The sequence below is a fragment of the Bombina bombina genome, chromosome 2 (genome assembly GCF_027579735.1).
Source record: "Bombina bombina isolate aBomBom1 chromosome 2, aBomBom1.pri, whole genome shotgun sequence".
Taxonomy (NCBI): Eukaryota; Metazoa; Chordata; class Amphibia; order Anura; family Bombinatoridae; genus Bombina; species Bombina bombina.
In genome coordinates, this window is record NC_069500.1 from 125,621,915 (window position 1) to 125,638,490 (window position 16,576).

Here is a 16,576-nt window from a genome sequence, read left to right on the forward strand (position 1 = left end):
GCAAATGATGGCCGAGGATTGGACTGAAGGGCTCGGCATGTATTTAGAATCTTTGACTTTCTGACCTCCGTCAGAAAAATCTTCATGGATATAGAATCTGAGTTCCCAAAAAGGGAACCTTTGTCTGTGGAATTAGTGAACTTTTTTCTAGATTCACCTTCCATCTGCGAGTTCTCAGAAAGGACAACACTTTGTCTGTATGAGATTTTGTTAGATGATAAGTCGACGCCTGGATCAGAATATCGTCCAGATAAGGCGCTACTGCTATGCCCCGCGGTCTGAGAACCGCCAGAAGGGACCCTAGAACCTTCGTGAAGATCCTGGGTGCTGTGGCCAAGCCACAAACTGAAAATGTTTGTTCAGGAAGACAAACCTTAGGTACTGATGATCCTTGTGGATAGAAATATGAAGGTATGCATCTTTCAAGTCCACGGTGGTCATATATTGACCCTCCTGGATCATTGGTAAAATTGTTCGAATAGTCTGCATCTTGAAAGATGGGACTCTGAGAAACTTGTTTAGACACTTGAGATCTAAAATGGGTCTGAACATTCCCTCTTTTTTAGGAACCACGAAAACATTTAAGTAAACCCCCTGCCCATGTTCTAGTCTTGGAACAGGACAAATTACTCCCATAGTAGAGATGTCTTTTACACAACGTAAGAACGCCTCTCTTTTTATCTGGTCTACAGACAATCGTGAAAGAAGAAATCTCCCTCTTGGGAGAAAATTTTTGAATTCCAGTTGATACCCGTGGGTCACGATTTCCAAGCCTGGGCAAAGAAAGAAAGTCTGCCCCCTACTAGATCCAGTCCCAGATGCTGTCTTGGTAGTAGCAGCGGGCTTCTTGGGTTGCTTACCCTTGTTCCAAGCATGGTTGGGTCTCCAGACGGACTTGGCCTGAGCAAAATTCCCTTCTTGTTTTGTGGACGAAGAGGAAGAAGAGGGTACTCCTTTAAAGTTCCGAAAGGAACGAAAATTATTTTGTTTACCCCTCAATTTAGTAGTCTTATCCTAAGGTAGGAGATGACCCTTACCTCCAGTAATGTCAAAAATGATTTCCTTCAAGTCAGGCCCGAATAGGGTTTTCCCCTTGAAAGGAATAGCCAAAAGCTTTGACTTAGATGACACATCAGCAGACCAAGATTTTAACCATAACGCTCTACGCGCTAAAATGGCAAATCCGGCATTCTTAGCCGCAAAGTTAGCAATTTGAAAAGCAGCATCTGTGATAAAAGAATTAGCCAGCTTGAGAGCCTTAATTCTATCTAGAATATCCTCTAAAGGAGTCTCAGTCTTAACAGACTCTTCTAAGGCATCAAACCAGAAAGCCGCCGCAGGCTGTCGGTTGTAAAAGGAAACCCTGATGAATAAATAACTTTTTTAGAAAACACTCCAACTTCTTATCCATAGGGTCTTTAAAAGCACAGCTGTCCTCAATAGGAATATAGGAATAGTTGTACGCTTTATAGCTCCATCCACCTTAGGGACTGTCTGCCAAGAGTCCCGAACAGTGTCAGATATGGGATACATTTTCTTAAAATTAGGAGAAGGTGAGAACGGTATACCCGGTCTGTCCCACTCTCTCTTGATAATCTCCGAAATTCTCTTAGGAACTGGAAAAACATCAGTGTAAGTAGGTACCTCTAAGTATTTGTCCATTTTACACAATTTCTCTGGTGGTACCATAATAGAATCACAGTCATCCAGAGTCGCTAAAACCTCACAAAGTAACAGGCGGAGGTGTTCCAGCTTAAATCTAAAGGACATGACGTCCGAGTCTGTCTGAGGTAACGCACTTACCGATTCGGAAAGTTCTCCCTCAGACAGAAGTTCCCTGACCCCCAAATCAGATCCCTGTTAGGGTACATCAGAATAAGCCAACAAAGCAGAGGATTCAGTATTCACATTGATTCCTGTCCTACTGCATTTGCCCTGTAACACGGGCAACTTAGATAATACCTCTTCCTATTACTAACACAGGCAAAGAGAATGACTGGGGGTGGAGGGAAGGGAGGAGCTATATATAGAGCTCTGCTGTGGTGCTCTTTGCCACTTCCTGTTAGCAGGAGGATAAATCCCACAAGTAAGGATGAAATCCGTGGACTCGTCATATTTTCTAAAAGAAAAGCAGGCAGCAAAACTCGTCAACACCAATTGCTTGTGTAGCTGTTAATAGGAGTCGGAATGGTTTCGTAGAAAGACTCTCCGTGCATCTCCGGACTCTAACTTTCACCCATGCTCTCACTGAGAGGCTGAATGGACTACTTAAAACTCCAGTCCCATGCTGAAGAGTACTACCCTCCATAAGAGAAAATAATAAATTCTGACACTTCTCTGCCAACCTCCAGGGACGAAAGGCAAAGAATGACTGGGGGATGAGGGGAGTGGGAGGAGTATTTAAGCCTTTGGCTGGGGTGTCTTTGCCTCCTCCTAGTGGCCAGGTTCTGAATTACCAAAAGTAATTAATGCAGCTGTGGACTCTTTCCATATATGAAGAAAAAAAAAACGACTTTCAGTGATGAGCTTTTTTTATATATTAAAATAAAATAAAAATAAAAATAAAAATTTGGTGCTAAACTCACCCTTTCTGTACAGTGGCATCCTCGGTAAAGTAAGTAGCTCTGGCTGACCACGAGACATTGCTCTTTTCTCAATGAGGTGACATTTTCACCTCTAAACAAATGCAAGGACGGCTATTGGATTAGAGGTGGAAACGTCATCTCATTGAGAAAACAGTACTGCGCCAACTTTAGCGAGGAGGCCAAAGCACAGAAAGGGAGATTTTTGTTTTAAATGTAATTACATTTCGAAACATATTTAAGATATAAAAGGGAAAACTTGAGTGAGCATCTTGTCCCGTTAACCTTTTATATTGTTCATTATAGGCAGACCTGGACCCCTAATAAGTAAAACTTGACTAGTACTTACCATAAAATAATTGGGATCAGTTTCAGGTGTGGCATCTCTAAAGGTGGAAGCTGCATAAACTCGGCCCCAATTACTTGATCGAAGCTCTACCAGTTTTAAGAGCATCTGTTTCACATCTCTAAAGACAGAATATATGAATAACACAATCAACAAAATGAAACCTGCAGTGCTTATGTTTTATATAAATTGTGAACAATTTGCCATTTTCAACCTGCTACATTCTGCATCCAGAACAACATTCTCCATCCTCTGGATAACTCCATCCATAAAAGACTCTCCTTTTTCTTTCCATGCATCTTCTAAAATGGAGCCAGTTAGCTGGAGAAAAATAAAGAAGAAACAATTACATACATGTTTGAAAGGTGCGTTAGAGAAAGACTGTTGGAACAAAATCAGCTACATTTATTAAACAAGTAAATGTGCATAAGGAGACTAATACAAATAGTTCCTCCAATAATTTGCTATCAGTCAGCAGTAATGCAAAGTTAAGGTGACTTAGGACCTGCAAAAATAGCAGTTTCGCTGTCGACAGAGACCTGAGCTATTACACCCCTAGATGCCTGTACGTTGGCTGATGTTAAAAGGTGTTAATGTAATATTTCCTGTTAGTCATAGCGTTCAGTTTTTTTTGTTTTGTTACTACCTATAAAACCATTAGATAGCTTTTTTTTAAATTTATGTCGAAGGGTATTCCTTCTGTAAACACAGGTTGCTTGGAAAGACTACTTGAAAGTATGCACAGTAACATTATACATACGCCCTACATAAGTGTATATATAGAGAATAAAGTATCACAAAACATGAAATGATAGGGACCTCCACTATCATCTCAAATTTTCTCATGTTTAACATTGAAGTATACCAAGTATATTTAAATAAAGTTTACAGCATTTTTCACTTTAATAAGATAAAGGTTTATGTATTTTGAGGCACACTAGTATACAGAAAACTAAAACATAATCACTAAAGAAATACAAGTGATTTTTATAGTTCAACTCTGAATACTGTAGTCAGTTTTAGTTTGTATAAATAAGGCAGTTACCCCAATTTCAATTGAAATATTTTCAAAGGACATTTTTTAATATTAGAGAGATTAATAGTGATTTGTAAGAAGCTCATTTGAAGCTTAAGAGAAAATCTCAATCAACCACCCATTAAATGTTTTGCTAAGCTTAAAAATGCAATGCCTGTTTCTTTCTTTCTAATGACACGGCGAGTCCACGGATCATCATCAATTACTTTTGGGAATAACACTCCGGGCCAGCAGGAGGCGGCAAAAAGCACCACAGGAAAGCTGTTAAATATCACTTCCCTACCGACAATCCCACAGTTATTCTCTTTGCCTGTAGTGCAAGGAGGAGGTGAAGTTTAGGTGTCTGATGAGAAGTTTTCTTCAATCAAGATTTTATTATTTTATTTTTTTAGCAAAGTAATCTTACTCTGTTCTTTTTCTGGGGTCTAGCCTAGTCCACATCAGTCTCTTCAATAGGGCAGTGGTGGCTTTTGAGCACTTAAGGTACAATCCTCACTGCGTTTTCTCAAGAATCTGCTGCCCTAACTAGAAAACCCGAGTAGGTTAACTCAGTTTTTCTCTCTTCACAGGTCAATGTGAGGTGCTGCACCCTCTCAAACCAGGTGAGCTGTCCTGCTGCCAGAGAGCACTTTCAGGTAAGCGCCATTTTAATTTTCTTTTGCAAGGAGATTGCTGGCACTTGTTACAGCTAAAAGCGGTCTTATTTAATATGGGACTTTATTAAACCTTCATGTTTGGGGTTTCTTTTAGGCAGTTTGGGCATTGAGACGGAGGTGATTTATGGTGGCTCAGTGTGTTATATTAGTTTTTATACTTTAACTTTTGGTCATGGAGATTACTGTTGTAAGCCGGTTTTTTTTCGGCAGTTAGGGCTCTGTAACCCACTCTGTATTTGAAAATGAGCTGCAGGACAGGTAGTCACCTCAGTAAAGCTACTGAGGTGTATAGGTAGCCTGAGGTCTATTTGGTTTGTTGCGCTAACACACATTTCTATTTAAAGACACAGTACACATTTATTTTTTATTTTCAAATAAAGAATTTTTGCACTTTATCCTTATTTATTAAATAAGATGTATCAAGAGGCTTTTCAAACCATTATCCCAGGCAAAGTTGCTGCTTGTCACTTATGTTTTGATGCTCAGGTGGCACCCCCAGTTCCTTTTTGTTCCTCATGCATTGAGAGAACTTTAAATTATAGAGATAAAATATTTGACCATGAGACACCATTATACCAGGCAAATGCTGTTCAGGTGTCTCATGTTGCAGATATACCGCAGCTTTCTCCTCAAGCATCACAACTTTTTCAGTCTCCACATACAGTGTTTCCTCTTGTAATCCTGTAGGATTTTCTCTACAAGACATTGCTTCCCATGTATCCCTTGCGGTATCTGAGGCCTTGTCAGCTTTCCCCATGTTGCAGGGAAGGTGTAAAAGGAAATTTAAGGAAACAGTAAGGTTTCTGATCAAGTTCTGGCTATCCAGATTGTCCCTTCCCATAAGCCTAAGGAAGAAGACATGTCGGTAGCATCTGAGGGGGAAATCTCAGACTTAGACAGTGTAATTCCTTCTTCTGATGCTGAAGTGGTATCCTTCAGATTTAAGCTAGAACACCTTCGCTTATTACTTAAGGAGGTTTGGGGTACTTTGGACGACTCCGACACAACTATCATAGTCAATCCTAAAAAGTAGAGTAAATTGAACAAATACTTTGATGTCCCCTCCACATTGGAGGTTTTCGGGTTCCTGACCGTGCTGCGGAGATTATTGCTCGAGAATGGGAAAGACCTGGTATTCCCTTTTCTCCATCTCCTATTTTTAAGAAGATGTTTCCTATAGCGGATTCTATTAAGGAGTCGTGGCAGACGGTTTTTAAGGTAGAAGGAGCGATCTCCACTTTGGCTAAGAGGACTACTATTCCCATAGAGGATAGTTGTTCTATAAAAGATCCAAGGGATAAAAAAAAATATTGGAGGCTTTACTAAAAAAAGATGCATGTCCACCAGGGTCTACAATGGCAACCTGCTGTGTGTATCGCCACTGTTACCAGCGCTGCGGCTTACTGGTTTGATGCGTTGTCTGAATATCTTCAGACGGATACCCCTTTTGGTGAGATCCAGTACAGGATTAAGGCTCTCGAGTTAGCCAATTCCTTCATTACAGATGCTTCCTTAAAGGTTATTAAACTGGCAGACAAAATTTCTGGTTTTGCGGTCCTAGCCAGCGGGGCCTTGTGGTTGAAGTCCTGGTCTGCGAATGTTTCATCTAAATCTAAGCGCATGGCTATTCCTTAAAAGGGTAAAACCTTGTTTGGACCTGGTTTGGCGGAAATTATCTCCGATATTACTGGAGGGAAGGGTTCTTTTCTTCCTCAAGATAAAAAGAATAAGCAGAAGGGACAGAGTAATTTCCGTTCCTTTCGTAACTTTAAAGGCAAGTCTTCCTCCCCTTCCTCTAAGCAAGACCAAGCAAAGCCTTCCTGGAAGCCCAACCAGTCCTGGAATAAGGGAAGCAATCTAAAAAGCCTTCAGCTGATTCCAAGTCAGCATGAAGGGTTGGCCCCCGATCTGGGAGCGGATCTTGTAGGGGGCAGACTCTCTTTTTTCCTAGGCTTGGATAAGAGATGTACCGGATCCCTGGGCGGTGGACATTGTCTCCCAGGGATATAAATTAGACTTCAAAACTTTTCCTTCCAGAGGCAGGTTTCTCCTCTCCAGATTATCTGTAGACCAGATAAAGAGGCGTTCTTACATTGTGTCAAGGACCTTGCCACACTGGTGGTAATAGTTCCAGTTCCCTTTCAGGAACGGGGTCTGGGATTTTACTCAAATCTGTTCGTAGTCCCCAAAAAGGAGAGAACTTTGACCAATCCTAAAACTAAAATGTTTAAACAAGTCATCCTTCAAGATAGAGACTATATGCTCCATTCTTCCCTTGGTACAAGAGGGTCCGTTCATGACAACCATAGACCTAAAGGATGCATACCTTCATGTTCCCATTCACAGGGACCATAACATGTTTCTGAGATTGGCCTTTTTGGACAATCATTTCCACTTTGTGGCCCTTCCATTCGGCCTTGCCACAGCTCCCAGCATTTTTTCAAAGGTTCTAGGGGCTCTTTTAGCTGTGCTTTGATCTCGGGCATTGCAGTGGCATCTTATCTGGACAACATTCTGGTTCAGGCGACATCTTTTCAACAAGCAGAATCTCACACAGAGATCTTGTTGTCTTTTCTTCGATCCCACGGATGGAAGGTGAATCGAGAAAAAGTTCTCTGATTCCAGCTACAAGAGTCGTATTTTTGGGGACCATAATAGACTCCCTGTTAATGAAGATTTTTCTGACGGAGGTCAGAAAAAGAAAGATTTACACTCCTATCTTGCCCTTCAGTCCTCTCCACGGCCGTCAGTGGCTCAATGAATGGAGGTAATCGATCTGATGGTGGCTTCCATGGAGATCATTACGTTTGCTCGGTTCCATCTCAGACCTCTGCAGTTATGCATGCTCAGACAATGGAACGGGGACTATACGGACCTGTCTCCGCGTGTAGATCTAGATCAGACGTCAATAGACTCTTCCGTGGTGGCTTTCTCAGGATCATCTCTCCCAGGGTACTTGCTTCCACAGACCCTCCTGGGTGATTGTGACCACGGATGCCAGCCTTCTAGGTTGGGGAGCAGTATGGGGCTCGTTGAAGGCTCAGGGCTTATGGACCCAGGAGGAGTCAGTCCTGCCCATAAACATCTTGGAGCTGAGAGTAATCTTCAATGCTCTTCTGGCCTGGCCTCAGTTAGCCTTAGCCCGATTTATCATATTCCAGTCGGATAACATAACCTCGGTGGCCTACATCAACCACCAGGGGGGAACTCGCTCGGAGTTCCTTGACCATGATAGAGGTGGCCCGAGACCCACAACTGCTGTCTGTGATCCACATCCCAGGAGTGGCCAATTGGGAAGCGGATTTTCTGAGCAGACAGACTTTTCATCCTGGAGAGTGGGAACTTCATTCAAATGCGTTTTCCAGCTTGACCCTCAAGTGGGGGCAGCCGGAATTGGATCTCAGGGCTTCTCGTCAGAATGCCAAACTTCCGAGACACGGCTCGAGGTCAAGAGATCCGCAGGCAATTCTGATCAATGCTCTGGCAGTTCCTTGGAAGTCTAGCATACCAGTTTCCTCCATTCGCTCTCCTAAGAGTCATTGCTCGAATCAAGCAGGAAAGGGCATCTGTAATTCTCATAGCCCCGGCGTGGCCTCGCAGGATTTGGTATGCAGACCTAGTGGAAATGTCATCCTTTCCACCTTGGAGACTGCCTCTGAGGAAGGACCTTCTACTTCAGGGTCCCTTCTTTCATCCAAATCTCGTTTTCTCTGAAGCTGACTGCATGGAGATTGAACGCTTAGTTTTATCTAAGCGTGGATTTTCAGAGTTGTTTGAGACCTTGATTCAGACTCGTAAGCCTGTGACACGCATGATTTACCATAAGATCTGGCGTAAATACTTGTATTGGTGTGAATCCAAAGGATACTCTTGGAGTAGAGTAAGGATTCCTAGGATGTTGTCCTTTCTCCAGGATGGTCTGGAAAAGGGTTTGTCAGCAAGTACTCTAAAGGGTCAGATTTCGGCAGTCTATTTTGTTAGATAACCGCTTGGCAGATGTGCCAGACGTGCAATCGTTTTGTCAGGCCTTGGTTAGAATTCGGCCTGTGTTTAATCCAGTTACTCCTCAATGGAGTCTTAACATTGTTCTTAAAATTTTACAACAGGCTCCGTTTGAGCCTATGCATTCTTTAGATATTAAGAGGTTATCTTGGAAAGTTTTGTTTCATGTTGCTATCTCCTCTGTTCGAAGAGTTTCTGAACTCTCTGCTTTACAGTATGATTACCCTTATCTTATATTTCACTCTGATAAGGTGGTTCTGCATACTAAGTTTGGTTTCCTGCCCAAGGTTGTTTCGGTCAAGAATATTAATCAGAAAATCGTACCTTCTTTGTGTCCTAATCCTCCTCACAAAGAACGCTTGTTGCATAATCTGGATGTTGTGCGAGCGCTAAAATTGAGAATCCCCTATATTACCTCCCACACAAACCACTAGCCTCATTCTTTTTGTTGTGGAGGTTATGACTTATCGATCCATGTTTCTTTGAACAAATACATTTTAGGAACTAAAATAAATTAAAACTGAGTGAATATAACAATAGGTGATATTTTGTGAAATTCTATATATGAGTGCTTTTGGTATATATCTATATCTCTATATCTCACTGGTTTTCAAACCAAAATGTAATTTGCATGCAGTTCAAAAATACAAATAAGGCAATTAGAGATAGAGAGATGATAGAGAGATGATAGAGAGATGATAGAGAGATGATAGAGAGATTAAGAGAGATATATAGAGAGATAGAGAGATATATAGAGAGATAGAGAGATATATATATATATATATAGAGAGAGAGAGATATATATATATATATAGAGAGAGAGAGATATATATATATATATATAGAGAGAGATATATATATATATATATATATATATATATATAGAGAGAGATATATATATATATATATATATATATAGAGAGAGATATATAGAGAGAGAGATATATAGAGAGAGATATATATAGAGAGAGAGATATATATAGAGAGAGAGAGAGAGAGAGAGAGAGAGAGATAGAGAGAGATAGAGAGAGAGAGATAGAGAGAGAGAGAGATATAGAGAGAGAGAGAGATATAGAGAGAGAGAGATATAGAGAGAGAGAGATATAGAGAGAGAGATATAGAGAGAGAGATATAGAGAGAGAGATATAGAGAGAGATATAGAGAGAGAGATAGAGAGAGAGAGAGAGAGATAGAGAGAGACACACACATACAATATTGCCACTGTTTTCCTCCACTTAGAGAAGTCATAAGGTGTTAAATGGCGTACACATAACTCCCTCTATGCAGAAGCCAGAGTTCCTTTTTCTACTTCACATACAAGCCCTATCTAAAACATGAAAGTTTAAATTTGGACTTTACTGCCCCTTTAACTTCAGTGTTTGCAACGACATCTGAAGACAATTTTTTTTTTATCCCATTTGTGTAATATAGGTAACAATATTGACAATGTCCTGTAAAAGGATAAGGTTCTACCATAACTAAAAAGCATGATAAACATTCTCAACTGAGCAATAAGGCGGGCGGAGGAACTGCGGTTATTATAGCATTAAAAAAAAAAAAAAAAAATTAAAAATATCAGTATATGGTACAAATATAATGAATGAAAATCTCACTTTTTAAATTCTATCCTTTTATGTGAGCGAGTATACTCAAGTTTACACTCACTTTAAACCTTTCCCCAATCCCCTTTCTTCAGAGAAGCTAGAAAAATAAAATGTATGCATACCTGATAAATTTCTTTCCGGATATGGTGAGTCCACAGGATCATCAATTACGGTTGGGAATATCACTCCTGACCAGCAGGAGGCGGCAAAGAGCACCACAGAAAAGCTGTTAAAGTGAATGTAAATTTTTATGCTACAGTGCCCGGTTTTTAAAACTTCGATTAAAAATAAGGGCACTTTAATTCATCAAAATTTTCATTTCACTCCTGTTGTGAAAAAAAACTTACCTTTTAATCTTCACAGCAGCTCCATCTTCCTCCACCCATTTCAAAGCCTCTTCCTGGGTCTAAAATGAGGCATCTGGCTTCCTCCAATCACAGCAGTGAATCAGACACTGAATCCCCCGGGGGGGAAGCTGTGATTGGAGGATGACCTATCAATCATTTCTGACACCAGAAATGGCTTGTGAGACTGAAAGAAGCTGGAGCTGCTGTGAAGTTTAAAAGGTAAGTTTTTTTACACAACAGGAATGAAATGTAAATTTTGATGAATTAAAGTGACCCTGTTTTTAATCAAAGTTTTAAAAACCGGGCACTTTAGCATCAAAATTTACATTCACTTTAAGTATCACTTCCCTTCCCTCAATCCCCAATCATTCGCCCGAAGGAAAATGGAGAAAAAAGAAGCAACACAAGGTGTAGGAGGTGCCCGAGGTTGAGACAAAAATAACGGTCTTAAAATAAAGGGCGGGGCCGTGGACTCACCATATCCAGAAATAAATTTAATCAGGTAAGCATACATTGTTTTCTTTCCTAAGATATGGTGAGTCCATGGGATCATCAATTACTGTTGGGAATCAATACCAAAGCCAGAGGACACAGATGATTAGGGAGGGACAAGACAGGGAACCTAAACAGAAGGCACCACCGCTTGAAGAACCTCTCTCCCAAAGGAAGCCTCAGTCGAGGCAAAAAGTATCAAATTTATAAAATTTGGAAAAAGTATGCAAAGAGGACCAAGTTGCAGCTATGCAAATCTGTTCCACAGAGCCCTCATTTTTGAAAGTCCAAAAAGAAGAAACAGCCCTCATGGAATGAGCTGTATTTCTCTGAGGAGGCTGCTGTCCAGCAGTCTCATTCGCCAAACGAATAATATTTCTCAACCAGAGAGAAAGTAGTAGCAGAAACTTTGACCTTTATGTTTCCCAGAAAAACAAACAAACAAAGCAGAAGACTGGCAAAAGTCCTTAGTCGCCTGCAAATAGAATTTAAGAGCACACACCACATCTAGGTTATGCAACAAACATTCCTTATGAGAAGGGAGGATTAGGACAGAGAGAAGGAACAACAATTTCCTGATTAATATTTCTATCCGAAACAACCTTAGGAAGAACACCAAACTTGGTACGAAGGACAGCCTTTTCTGCATGAAATATGAGATATGGAGAATCACACTGCAAAGCTGAGAGTTCTATACCCCTCCGAGCAGAAAATGTAGCAGTAAGAAACAAACCCTTCCAAGATAACTATTTAAAAACTATGGAATGCATTGGCTGAAACGGAGCCTGTTGCAAAACTTTTAAGAACAAGGTTAAGGCTTCAAGGTGCACATGCCTGATTCTGACCAAGGCCTGACAAAAAAAAAAAAAAAAAAAAAAAGAAGGATTGCACATCTGGCACGTCCACCAGATGCTTGTGCAGCAAAATAGAGCAGAAATCTGACCCTTCAGAGTACTGGCAGACAAACCCTTCTCCAAACCTTCCTGGAGAAAGGATAAAATTCTTGGAATCCTGACTCAACTCAGAGAATCCCTTGGATTCACACAAATAAAGATATTGACACCATATCTTATTGAAAATCTTTCTAGTAACTGGCTTACGAGCCTGAATCATGGTCTCAATGACCGACTCGGAAAAACCACGCTCAGATAAAATTAAGCGTTCAATCTCCAAGCAGAAAGCTTCAGAGAAATGAGATTTGGATGAAGAAAAGGACCCTGAAGTAGAAGGTCCTTCCTCAGAGGAAGTCACCACAGCGGTAGAGATGACATTTCCACTAGGTCTGCATACCAGATCCTGCGAGGCCACGCAGGAGCTATTAAAATCACTGATGCTCTCTCCTGCTTAAAAAAACAGGAGCATTACCTGGGTTCAAGCCCACAACCTTCTGCTACAGAAGCGGTGGAGCTAACCACTACGCCGCCCCATCTCCGTTGAGTTCCGAGCAATGACTCATGGAAGGAGAGCAAACGGAGGGAAAAAAAAAAAAAAAAAAAAAAAAAAAAAAGAAGAGGTATGCCAACCTGAAGTTCCAAGGAACTGCCAGAGCATCTATCATGAAGGCCTGAGGATCTCCTTGACCTCGAACTGTACATTGGAAGCTTGGCTTCTGTCGAGACGCCATCAGATCCAATTCCGTTACCCCCAATTGATGTTTAACCTGGAGAACACTTCCGCATGGAGCTCCTACTCCCCGGGATGAAAAAGTCCGTCTGCTCAAGGAATCCACTTCCCAGGAGACCACTCCTAGACGTGGATAGCAGACAGCAATTGTGAGCTTCCGCCATCCGAACAATCCGTAATCCGCAGAGGTTATGTTGTCTGACTGGACTCTGAAAAACCAGGCTAAAGACAACCAAAGCCAATCTAATAGGTTGAAGTGGAAGGCTGGGTCTTCCCGAGTCCAATGTCCCTGCGCCCTTATTGAGTCCCAGACTGCTCCCAAGTCCAGCAAGCTGGCGTCCATGTTCAAAAACACCCAGGAAGATCTCAGAGAGAAAAACCATCACGAGAGAGAATCCCTTGTTGTCAGGCGAGCTAAAACACTAAATAAATAAGTGTTACAAATACTGTGAGCCTCAGCTGCTGAGAATCTTATAACATAGAGTTTGTAGCTATGATGTGTGGGGTGAGCAAATGAATCACCTAACAGGTGATTTGCAAACCCCATTAACAAATAGCATTTTATTTTAATTGGTTTAAAAATAAGATAGAACTCTATTCCTGCATCTTGTATCAGAGAAAGTAATAAGTGCAGCAGGGAACTATACCACAAACCAATTGAAATAATTTCCTATGCTAAATAGGAAGCAATAGTCAAGCAGAATATATATGATAAACTAGGAGTTAGTACCAACAATTCCTCATAGATAAGAAAAACGGAACATGGGGTGAGTCTGGTTAAATATTAGGCAGTTCGTTGGTGGTAAAGTGTTAAACGTTATAACATTTAGGGCTAACCTTAATGGAGAGTTTGCTTCGGTAGCCAGGAAGGCAAGTAGACTGACCTCTGTGAGAAAATCCGGAGCCGTAGGAGCAGTGAGGAGTTGGTCTGATCCGTGAAGCTGGCGTGTGACGTCACCGCGGATGAATCCCAGTACGGCTTGCAGATGAGAGAGATCCGGAGAGGAACGGAGGAGAAGTTCTACAGCTGAGAGCGAACAACGGAGACTGAAGGATTGTGCAGGCGAGTGAAAACAAATATAGTTAGCACAGGATAAAGTCAAATGAGACAAAGTTCAAAGTAGTTAGAGTAGCAACAACTGTGAGTTGTTCAGTAGCTAGATCAGGAAAAAAATCCAATGCCAAGCAATGAAGTAAAGGATACTGGGAGATTTATAGGCTGGATGGAAAGAATAATTGAAATTAAAAGGAACAGTACAATGTCATAGAACAATAAGCTGTCAGTTAGGAAGATCCTGACACTTGTCGACTGAACTAAATCTATCCTATGAAACAGATCAGTATGGACCCCATGCCATTGTTGAGCACACACAGGACAGAGCTCTCAAATGGGGCCGAACAAGGGGAATAAGTCAATGGAGACGATCATTAGACCCAATACCTTCAACCATAGAGCCACTAAGGGCCGAACATAAAAACTCAAAGAAAAATAAGAGAAAATCTCTGAGTTTCTGATCTGTCAGAAAAATATCAAAGAAAATGAATATTACGTTTCCTAAGAAAACTACCCCTGTAGCTGGAACAAGGGAACTAATTTCCAGACTCACTATCCAACCTGTGAAGCATGGAAAAGACAATATCTCATAATAAAAGATTTTCTATTAACATCATGGTGCCTGAAAGAAAAAAGAAAAAAAAGTCTCCAGGAAAGGCACCCCCTTAATACCCCAACAACTGAACACTACCCAGAGGGATACAAATCAGGGAACCATGACAAGGCCACGAAACTGAAAAGTCTTTCAGAAAAGCAAGTTTCAGGAACTTGAAATACGCGTCCTCTAGGTCCATGGTCGGAAGAACTGACCCTCCTAGACCATGGAAAAAATAAACAAATGATTTACCGTTCGAAGAACGGTATACTGAGAAAAACTTGCAGAGGATACTTTAAGTCCAAACGCAAGCAAAATTGCCTCTCTCCAATCTGGAGTGCAGATAAAAACGAGGAAGAACCTGTCTCAAAAAGGAAGGTATAAGTAACTCTTGAGATGCAATGACCACAGTCTAACTGAGACATCCGTATCCACGCTGAAGAGAAAACTTAAGTCCCCCACATATCCAATCCATGATTGGGGGAAGCCCTCATGCTGAATTAAAGCCAGCAGCAGGGCTCTACTTTGAAGTCCTTAAGGTCTAAGCGGCTTAGTTAAATGTAGAAAAGACCCTTTTTCATTTCTGTCAGACCAAGACTAGACAAAGTCCCACCCTTGTAAGGAGAGTCAGAAGCTTTGTCTGGGGGGGGAGGGGGGGGAGGGTGGAAACAACCAAAACTGGCTCCCAGTCAAATGACTTGCATGGAAGCAATATAAAAAGGGAAGAATTAGATAGTTTAAGAGCCAAATTCTGTCCTGGGTCTCCTCCAAAGAAGCCTTTACCAAAAAAGGTATCAGACACGGCACTGCACCCAAAGGATCCACTAATCCTTAAAGGAGCAGCAATCTGCTATAGGGATCGAAGTCTCTTAGCTAGAGTAGAAAAGCTCCTACTATAGGTACCGTCCACCAATATATTTAAAAGGGGACAGTGACAGGAAAAACATCTTGGTACGACATGAGAAGGAAAAAAGGAATCCCTGACTTCTTTCATTCCTGTGGAAAAAAATCCCTTAGCACAGACTGGAACAGGAAACACTTCCACAAAGGAATTCCAGCAAATATTAAATTTACTAGATATCCTTGGGTTTACAACGACAAAATATCCAAGTTGTCAAGAGTAACCAAAACCTCCTTTAACAATACATGAGGTGAACAGGCATGTGTCTGAAGGATACCACTTCAGTATCAGATGAAGAAATTATACTGTCCAAATCTGAGGTCTCACCCTCAGAGGCTACCGACATATCCTCCTCATACTTCTGAGGAAGGCAACCTGAGTAGCAGCAGTTGGAACAGAAACCTTACTTTCTGAATCTCTAATGTTCCTCATGAGATTACCCTTTAGCATAGAAAAAACAGATTATGCCCCAGATACCGCTGAAGATACCTGAACATCAACTTCTGCAAGCAAATTAACTCCTCCAGGAACCGCAGGTCACTGCATGTGACGCCATTGATGCTTGGCACGTTCAAGAAGAAATCTGTGGCATTGCCTGAACAGCATCAACGAGAGACATAGGGTTCATTTGCAAAAAAAAAAACAAAAAAAACTCTTTATGAAAGTAGCTAAGTAAGCAGCAAAAGATTTGCCTATAGGCAACACATGTGCTGAATACATTAAAAACAGAGGTGTTCTGCGGAATATTTCAAGTTATTAGAAGAGGAATTAGCACCAGTTCTCTCCTCCCTGTATTCAGCCTACTTAGCGGGCACTGAACAATTAAATGATAGATTCTCTGAGGCCAACATCTGTCTGTTACTGAAACCTGACAGGGATCCCACCCAGACTTCTTCATACCGCCCGATCTCCCTGTTAAATGGGGATTATAAACCTTCTAACAAATATCCTAGCAGATAGGTTGGCGAAGATCCTACAACAAATAGTTCACACAGATCAAACGGGATTTGTAAAGTGCAGGTCTTCAGTGATAAATATTAGAAAGACACTTGGCGTTATGTCCCACTATTGGTACAACGCACATGCACAGTCCCCTTCCCAGCTGCCTGCCTTCTGGCGCTGGATGCCGAAAAGGCATTTGATCGGATCGAGTGGGATCACCTACACACATCGCTGTCGCGCTTTGGTTTGCTGGGCGACTTCTCTGATTTTCTGCGGAGATTGTACTCAACCCCTAAGGCTTCCCTCTTAATTAATGGGGAACTTTCCCCTTCCTTCACGTTACAACGGGGAACGAGAAAGGGATGTCCCCTCTCCCCTCTTCTCTTAGATTTAGCT

General features: G+C 41.4%; 1 protein-coding gene across 1 annotated transcript in view; it reads right to left on the reverse strand.

Moving 5' to 3' along the window:
• PAIP1 (poly(A) binding protein interacting protein 1) overlaps positions 1–16,576 on the reverse strand; it is an 86,215-nt gene that overhangs the window by 38,081 nt on the left and 31,558 nt on the right. The window contains exons 7-8 of the mRNA XM_053699683.1: positions 3,143–3,249; positions 2,932–3,049 (exon numbers count right to left, since the gene is read on the reverse strand). Of these exons, the coding sequence (XP_053555658.1) occupies positions 2,932–3,049; positions 3,143–3,249 (225 nt within the window). The remainder of the gene's footprint in view (positions 1–2,931; positions 3,050–3,142; positions 3,250–16,576) is intronic.